The 9,152-nt window shown below is 36.8% G+C and overlaps 2 protein-coding genes across 4 annotated transcripts; one reads left to right on the top strand and one right to left on the bottom strand.

The window, feature by feature from the left end:
• Positions 1-1,137: 1,137 nt before the first annotated feature.
• Positions 1,138-3,380, top strand: LOC145047373 (DNAJ protein JJJ1 homolog). 3 transcript variants are annotated; one of them, XM_078995630.1, is made up of 3 exons: positions 1,138-2,646; positions 3,066-3,124; positions 3,230-3,380. In XM_078995630.1, the coding sequence occupies exons 1-2, from the start codon at positions 1,224-1,226 to the stop codon at positions 3,083-3,085; spliced, it is 1,443 nt and encodes a 480-aa protein (XP_078851756.1). In that variant the 5' UTR covers positions 1,138-1,223; the 3' UTR covers positions 3,086-3,124; positions 3,230-3,380. The 3 variants fall into 3 exon arrangements, with proteins under 3 accessions (XP_078851756.1, XP_078851755.1, XP_078851754.1); XM_078995629.1 differs by having other exon boundaries at positions 1,138-2,765; XM_078995628.1 differs by having other exon boundaries at positions 1,138-2,768.
• Positions 3,381-3,386: 6 nt separating this feature from the next.
• On the bottom strand, positions 3,387-5,545 carry LOC145047375 (PLASMODESMATA CALLOSE-BINDING PROTEIN 3-like). Its single transcript, XM_078995631.1, has 4 exons — positions 5,321-5,545; positions 4,685-4,924; positions 4,318-4,351; positions 3,387-3,865 (listed from the first exon to the last, which is right to left on the bottom strand). The coding sequence occupies exons 1-4, from the start codon at positions 5,370-5,372 to the stop codon at positions 3,637-3,639; spliced, it is 555 nt and encodes a 184-aa protein (XP_078851757.1). The 5' UTR covers positions 5,373-5,545; the 3' UTR covers positions 3,387-3,636.
• Positions 5,546-9,152: the final 3,607 nt, after the last annotated feature.

The following is a 9,152-nucleotide window of genomic DNA, read 5'->3' as shown; positions in this document are numbered from 1 at the left end:
ATTAAGGAGATATAAATCACTAGTGTAAATGAATGTAAGTTCTGTTTATGCTTATTTTTCTGTATCGACAATGACATCCCAAATGTTTTAAAATAAATAAAAATATTTTTCTTTGGAAATGCTTTGATAACGTATTTATCATGTTTTACTGGGAACAAATTCTGCAACATTTTTATTAAAAGAGGTACTGTGATTTTTTATAAAGCATAAACAAAATCGGTATTTTCTGGCCGTGAAAATGGAGATGTCACATTTATATAATATATTTATATTAACAGGAATGCCCAACCTCGCCCCACCCCCAAAATTAAAACATGGGTTAACATTGCCACCGCCCACGCACATGCCCACGCCCCGCCTTTGATTTTTTTTCAAGCAAATATCCCCCTATATGTAGGGGTGGCAAATTTTTTATACGGATTGCGACACGACACAAAAATAAACAGATTTAGGTTGAGAATTATGACCGTCAACCCGTCAAATAAATGGGTCGTGTTCGGGTTATTGAATGGGCATACAAGTTAACCCACCAACTCGTATAATTTTTTTTACTTTTGAAATTGTGTTACCATTTTAAAGAAAGCTCACCGAATATGGTTTACCATTTGGCAGTTCATCGTATAATATATTAAATTTAAGGTATGCAGCTACTCCTATTAGTCTATGTGCATTGTTTGCCCTAAATCAACCAATCATCACTATTATGCAAATAATATATGGGTTCATGGATCAACACACCATCCAGTCAACCCGTGAACCCAAATCTAACCCACGAACCAACAAATTAAACGGGTTAGACGGGTCATGTTCGGGTTGATGTTTCCAACCTGCGACACGAATAATTTATACTAGTTGTTGTATTCGAACACGACAACTCAAACTTGATATGTTTGACAACTCTACCCATACGAGATCATGGTCCTATAAGACTTTTTAACATCCCTACATGCGAACATTGATGATTGATCTACTGATTGTAGTTTAAGCCGGTCCATTTTTATATGTTTGGACCATAGGTAACAAAATGAATGTTGTTAGATAAAAAGTGCAGGTCAGAAATTGTCTAGGGACTAATCTCGTAACTTGATTGAATGTTTAGTATAAATATAAGGACTGTGAGAATAAAACAATGTTGCGTCTTGCTCGTGGCCACTGGTTGCCGGAGCTGCCTAACGGAATATCAAAACTCATTGAAACCGTCAGAAACTGAGAGAAGCGAATCGATGGATTCGTCGGAGAAGAGGTGTCTGTATGAAGTCCTTGGTGTCCACCGCGACTGTACCGCCGACGATATCCGATCGGCGTACAGAAAGCTCGCCCTCCAGCGTCACCCGGACAAACTCGTCAAGTCCGGCGTCTCTGAAGCCGAAGCGACCGCCTCTTTTCAGGAGCTTGTCAACGCTTACGAAGTTCTCTCCGACGCGAAAGAACGTGCGTGGTATGATTCTCACCGTTCTCAAATCCTGTTCTCCAGTTCAAATTCTAATAATTCATCCCCCGCAATCGTACCTGATCTCTTCGGATTCTTCTCAAATTCTGTTTTCTCTGGCTATTCTGATAAAGGCACTGGGTTTTATAAGGTTTATAGCGATGTGTTTGATAAAATCTATCGAAATGAATTGAATTTTGCGAAGAAGTTAGGGTTAGGAGATGTGGTGAAAGAGGCGCCTTTGATGGGCAATTTGGATAGTCCGTATGCACAGGTGAATGCGTTTTACGGATATTGGTTAGGCTTTGTAACGGTGATGGATTTTGTTTGGGCTGATCAGTACGATGCCATGGCTGGACCGAATAGGAAGTCCAGGAGGTTGATGGAAGAGGAGAACAAGAAGACCAGGAAGAAGGCAAGGAGAGAGTTCAATGACACAGTCAGAGGCTTAGCAGAGTTTGTGAAGAAGAGGGACAAGAGAGTGATTGATATGCAGGTGAAGAGGAATGAGGAGATAGAGAGGAAGAAAGAGGAAGAGAGGGTGAAGAAGAAGGAGATGGAGAGGGAAAAGGCTTTACGAGCAAGGGCCTATGAGGAGCCTGAATGGGCAAAGGTGGAGGATGATGAGATCAGTGAGTATGAGGAGGAAATTGAGAAGAAGAATGAGCTGTATTGTGTGGCTTGTGGGAAGAAGTTTAAAAGTGATAAACAATGGAAGAATCATGAGCGATCTAAGAAGCATAAGGAAAAGATTGCAGCTTTGAGAGAAGTATTTGGAGATGAAGATAGAGAAAACAAGTATACTGAGGAAGTTGCAAGTGATAAAGATGAGTTTGTATCAGCTGATGAGGTCCATGAAGAGGTTGACAACCTCAAGAATCCATTTGCAGGTGGCTATGAAAATAAAGATTACGATCAAGAAAGTGAATTGACTGAGGATGAAGAAAATGTTGATGTTGATAATGGTGGAAAAGGAAGGAAGCCAGTGGCTCCTTTTAAGAAAGCTTATATTGAGGTTGAAGATGAAGAGGTAGACTTAATGGAGTATAATAATAACAAGAAGAGTAGAAGAAAGAAGGGAAATCAGAAAGAAAAAAATAGAACAGCTGAAGAAGAAGAAGAAGAAAAGCACCAAAATAATGGTAATGATGATCATGATCAGCCATCATCATCATCATCTCAGCTTCATTCAGAAAATGTGGACAAAGATGATAAAGGTGATAATGTCCCTTCTCAAAGTATTAATGTCTCAAAACAAGCTCCAACAAAAAAGGTTGCCAATAAAAAGGAGACAGCTCCCAAATCAAAAAATGCATCTAAAGGAAGAAAACAGAAGGTGGTATCACTCTAGACCATGTTACTCCTTACCAAAAAAAATTAGTAAAAGATAATTTATTTTTGTTATTTTTTAGGGTTAAACACATATTTTTGCAACCACGATTCAACATAATCTACTACTTTTGAGTTTATACAACAATATTTCAATTTTTTTTTACCACTTTACCCTATTAAGTTGAAATGGGGTTGCATAATTCATGTCAAACACTATTTTGTTGAATAAATTGGTAAAAAGTTAAACATAGTTGCATCAATATGTATTATTTTACCACTATTTTAACCATTTCTTTTACACCAGGGAACATCAAAAAGTTCTAGCCTTACATGTGACACTTGTGGAGAAGATTTTGAATCAAGGTATTTACAGCATCCCCCCTTCAAAAAGTTCTAGCCTTACATGTTTTCTTATATTTTTTAGATCTTAATGGGTTAAGGTTTTTTTTTTTGATAATTGTCTAACAGGAATAAGTTGCACAAACATTTGAGTGACTCGGGTCATGCTACACTCAAATCTCGATGAGCTTTTTTGATTCACTGGTATCAATTTTGTTTTCACATTAGGCTTTATGTAATCAGACACGTTAACATACATACATTACACACATGAAACTCATAGGCAGATCAAAAAACTAGGTGAAGCAATCACCGTAACTCCATCAGCAACATTTGTCGTACAAATTAGAAACAATAAATTTAAAAACAAACTCTTAACTATTAATAAAAATACTAAACTAAATCTTACGTACTCTCTACCTAAATTCGGGATTAAACTAGACACCATGACACCACCAGAAAAGTAACACAAAACTCCATGATTGTCTGTCTAATGTTTTCCATAAATAGAATAATTGTAGTACCATTCTTTTTCATCAACCCCAAGTAAGCATAAAAGCTCCCACACCTACGATAATTGCAAAGAAACCAAAAATGTTGGTTTCTTGACGTCCACCGTGGCTGACATCTGTGTCCATGCTGGACGCAGATGGGCCCAACCCTCCTCCCATTCCGCCACCTAACACGCCAGATGGGTTGTTTCCGTACGGGGAAGTGGAGGTGGAACCCGGTGATTTTGTGTTGGTTGTTGATCCAGTTGTACCACTACACATAAATAACTCTTTTGTGATATTTAAAAAAAATCGTGAGATTATATTAAATTAAAATGAAGGTGTTTGTAATTTTATATTTCTTTAAAAAAAATGACACGCATATCAAATAGGAAATCTGGCCCTGGTCTAACGGCTAGTATTTATTGTAAGTAGTGTATAGCAACAGGTCATGTGACATGATGTGTCCAAAAAGGACAAATTTATTGGGCAGAGGCTAGTTAACCCTCTCACAGTCCTCAGTCTTTTACCACTATTTGACCGTACGATAAATCTATACAAATCGTGTGCCTGTGGGGGACTACTAAATATTTTAACCTAAAACACTATTTAAACTTTTTTTGTTGTTATTTATTTATAAACAAATTAAACGTTCTTCACTTTTAAATGTTTTAGATTTTACACGGTATTGTGAAAAGAAAATCGAAAATATTCATCAAGACATACCTGGCTGAAGTTGGAAAAGTACATCCATTGGAACCTATTAAAAAAACAAACAAAATGATTAGTGACTCAAAAGTTAATTAATGATACTTACTAATAATGGTATCAAATAATCATAATTCAGTATTCAAATAAAAAGAAATGGCAAGTACAGTTTTAATCTGTTCAGAGAATACAAAACATGTAAAATTGATTATGACGTCTCTATATTATAGTGATTAAATAATGAGCCCCAAAACGCAAGTTTATTGTTGTAATAGTAATAGAAATAAAATCAAAAGTTCCTAAAACATAAAAATGATGATAGGAACATGTGTGTTTGGATGTGGTGATGAGAGAGAGAGAGAGAGAGAGAGAGAGAGAGACTAACTTGGATCGGCGGTGACCACCATAGCTGCACCGGAGAAATCACATGAACCAGGGGCCTGATTTTTGTTTTGGAAATAGCTGTTAACCGCATAGTTACAGTGGTCCATCACCGTGTCCGGATTGAAACATTTACCACCATCATGAGTTTGAGTGCAGTCTGCTCCATTTCCACATGCGTAGTCTATCGCTTGCTGAAGAACCTTATCTTGTCCACCTTTCTTACACACACACCAGTTTCCACCTACTCAAACACATTCACAAACTTAGTTATATCGACACAAACATTCTATGTGTAATGTGTATATATTCAAACATTCTCGATAAATGTACGAGATCCATTGAAATTTACAACTTGCGACTTTACTCCAAATATACATATTTAGATCTCTACAAACACATGTCTGTGTATGCATCGATAGCTGTAGTTTCGAAAAATGTACGAGAATCATTGAAATCCACAACAAACTCAACTTAATGTTCTGATTTTATTCCAACACGGTTTTAGTAATTCAATAGACAGTAGCTACGAGTCGGATCCAAACGGAGCAAGTTATAACAAAAATGTAAGGGAACAAGTGGAGATAACTGAGTATTTTGGGGAAAAGGGGAGGAAAAAAAAAAGGGGGAATATGCTTACTTGAATGAGCAGCCATAGATAATATGACCATAGATACAACCAAAATAGCCATTGATGAATGATGACCAGCAGAACCAGAAGCTTTAGCTACTTGGAGAAGACGAAGAGAGCAGAGAGCAGAGAGAGAATGAGTATGTGTGTGATTAAACGGGTTTTATTTGAGTTATTGAGACCATAAAAAGTCGGGGTAAATTGGTGAGCTCTTTTTTCGAAGTATTCTGGTTGTTGTGTATTGTATTTAATAAATACCTTAAAAGAACGATCATAACTAAGGCTGGACGGACCTGACCGGAAGAAACTGAATTGTACCGGACAGAATGGACCATAGAATATGTTAAACACAAAGAAATTATAGTTTACAAAAAATATATAAATTGCCGTATTATTCTTATATCAAATAACACAACACATTACTTTTAAACTAATAAAATTTGCTGATTTTAGGAATTTGATATGAAATTTTTAATTGGAATGATGGTTTGTTGTATATAGGAAGCTACAATTTGAAGAATTGATACGATTTTGTTAAAGTTAAGAGTTTCGTGGATTATGTTTTTGAAACCTTTACGTGCATGCAACCCATATCAAGCCTCAGATGGAGAAATAACTCTAGAAATGGCAACCTAGTCTCCAATTTCTTACTTGCTTACAAAAAGCTAGAGGGTAGTGACTCTATGGACCTCTCAAGGTCCAAATCTGATATCATCAACACAAAGGAGATCTCATACTCCCTAGATCTCATAAAAAGGGGAGATAAAAACCCTAAAATCATGGAATCTATCATATCAACACGAAATAGAAGGAAATATACCTCTAAAGGTGAACTCTCAAGATGAATAGCTCCAATCCAATCTCCCTTCAAGCTTTAGATGAATCCTCTCTTCTTTCTCTAGCAAAATCACCCCAAAATGAAGATTATAAGCCCTTTCTTGCACTCAAGCCTTTCCTCTCTCTCTCTCTCTCTCTCTCTCTCTCTCTCTAACAAGATGGCCGCAATTGACGGCCATAAGGGCCTTTAAATAGGGCACAAGCCCCAAAAATTAGGGCTTCATTTAACAACGCGGACTCGCCGAGTCCACTCATCAATCCAGGCTGTCAATGCGCGATTCCACTCGGCGTCTGAGCGCCTACTCGCCGAGTCCCTCTATAAAATTTAACGAAAATACTTAATACAAGATACCTGGGAATCCGGATGTTACAGTATGATACAAATATTTCAAATTTGGAAATTGCAAAGTTTGGGAATTGTTTCGCCAAGGATTTAGGGTAGAGGGAACTGATACTTCGTTTCAAATCTAAAAGTTTAGATTGAAAGATTTAAAAGAACTTAATCTTGGACATATATGAATATCAAGTTGAATTGGTTCATGTAACACCTGTAATCTAGAAGGTTAATTGTGGAATTATGCCAATTTCAAGTGGAACTCGGCGAGTTGGAGGAGCCAACTCGGCAAGTTGAAGATGAAGAATCGTGGGGATTTAATGGGTCTACTCGACGAGTCGCGGAGCCTCAACTCGGCGAGTAAAAGCTGGCTTGACCACGAAGTTTAATGAGGCAACTCGACGAGTTGAGGAGCCTCAACTCGGCGAGTTGGCCACTCAGAAGGAAACCCTAATTTTAGGGTGTTTCACCCTATTTAAAGACCTTACGTCTCAGGCGTTGACCTCATTTCCAGCCTCTATAGTCCCTAACCCTAATCTTGAAACCCTAGAGCCTCCTTGAGTGTTGTAAGTTCATTGTGGGTGTGTTTAAAGATCATTGAAGGAAGACAAGCTTGGTGCAAAGTGGTGGTTCGAGTAAGAGCTTTCAGATCTAGGTTCTTTGCTCCATTTCCAGCACATTTCGGGTATAAAATCCTAACTTTGCTTGATAGTTGATTAGATCTCCTTATTTTGGGTTTTGTTGTGTTTTGGCCTCTTTTTGGGGATAATGATGGAGTAAAGTATTTTAGAGATTATTCTTTCAGATTTGGGTTGGTTCCGATACCCTTGAGCTTAAAGGTGCAAATTTTATGAGGATTTTGGTGTCATGCATGCATTAAGTCAATTATTGAGTCCATTCCAAGCTTAAGAGCTTCATTTATACATGCATGAGAATAAAAGTTGGCAACTATTATGTGGTTTTCGACTCAAGGAAGTTAGATCTATGTTTTGGAGTCATGATGTCACACCCCAAAACCAGGAACGGCGGAATCGTTCTGGGGCGGAGGACGTCATGTATAATATCAACAACAATGTAAAGTAGTAACAAGCAACAACATCATCCATTGCATTAATAATATGATTATTATACAAATGTGTTCTGTCAAATTTTGATAAACACTAAAGCATAAATCAAAATGAAAGATAAGTCTTGAACAAGCTCCATCTTCCTTTCTCCTTGCATCGGTATCTGTCTATGATGACCTGAGGATACAAGTAATTTTGAAAGCGAGTATCAGCTTTAAAGCTGGTGAGATCATAAGTATTTAGTGTCTTAATTTGTATGTAAGAATATGTAAGTCTATGTATTGTAAGTATTGAAAGTGTATATGGACTGTAAGTGTTTGAAAAACCCTAGAATCCCTATGATTCTTATTAGTATATAAAGGTGTCTTCTACTAAGACCTAACTGTTCTGAATGTAGTCTTCTACCAAGACCTAACTGTTCTGAATGTATGTTTCTTGTAAGAGTATGTATTTTCCCAAGTATAACTATCATTATTCAAAAATATAGTTTCTACATTATTGTGCGTCGTGTGAATGTTCACGAAGTGAATGTAATGGAAAATGAAATAGTACTATGGTGTAGTGCTGTAAGAACTACTGCCGTACTAATTACCTTAAACCGGATCTATATTAAGGCATTATGTGATAAATTGCACCATACTATCGACTAGTAACAACGACATAATGAATGATCGTAATAACGAAATGACGTTTGGCACCCGCAGACCTGCAGGTCCGGCTGTAGCTAGCAGCAAGGTGTAGGATTGTCAATCCAGTATAGATCTATATGCAAACTCACGCTCTCCCTCCAAGAGAATTTTGGCTACAACTCGAGCCACGACATTTAAGTCATGCTTCGATTTAAATCACAATAATTAATGTATTCTTGTATATGTACTGTAATGAACTGTTCTATCTGTAATGTAATGAACTGTTCTAGTTGTAATGTACGTGCTCTCTACCTAGCAAGTATAGTAATGTAATCGTTCTAGTATAGTTGTATATGTTCTCTTCCTAGTATAGTTGTATATGTTCTCTTCCTAGTATAGTTGTATATGTAATGTACTGCAATGTTCTACAAAGTATTGACTCATGAATGAACTGACTCGTTGTATGATATCGCGTTCTAGTAATTGTTCTAGTATCTTCCTAAACTACCCATATGGTAGTTTACTAGTAATCTATCTGGTAAGTATGGACATGGATGTATACCCTTGCTACCCAAGGGCATATGTTGAACTGGAATGACCTTTTATGACTATATATGTACACATGATATATAACTAATATTTAAACGACTTGCGGACGAATACCCGATATCCCACCAGACCACATCTCAAGGCGCGAAAAGGAAATAAGGTGGATAGCCTTCCTAAGTCTTTTAAACATTCCTTATATAACTATACATATAGAGGCATGCAATTTATAATATTAAAGCATAAATAAGTTTTGTAAGACATTTGAAACATAAATACTATTTCAAGAAAAGATCGACTTGATGTCAATCTATAAAACAATTTGAAGGCATAAGTTTAATAAAACAGTTTAAGTATAAGGAAACATTTGTTTGAAACACAGTTGTAAATAAGTTTGAAAGGTAATGTACGGAGTAAGATGTACAGTG

This window comes from Lactuca saligna, chromosome 5 (assembly GCF_052625555.1).
Source record: "Lactuca saligna cultivar CGN05327 chromosome 5, ASM5262555v1, whole genome shotgun sequence".
Lineage (NCBI taxonomy): Eukaryota > Viridiplantae > Streptophyta > Magnoliopsida > Asterales > Asteraceae > Lactuca > Lactuca saligna.
The sequence above is the reverse complement of the archived record's forward strand: the minus strand, read 5'-3'. Positions and strand labels throughout refer to the sequence as shown.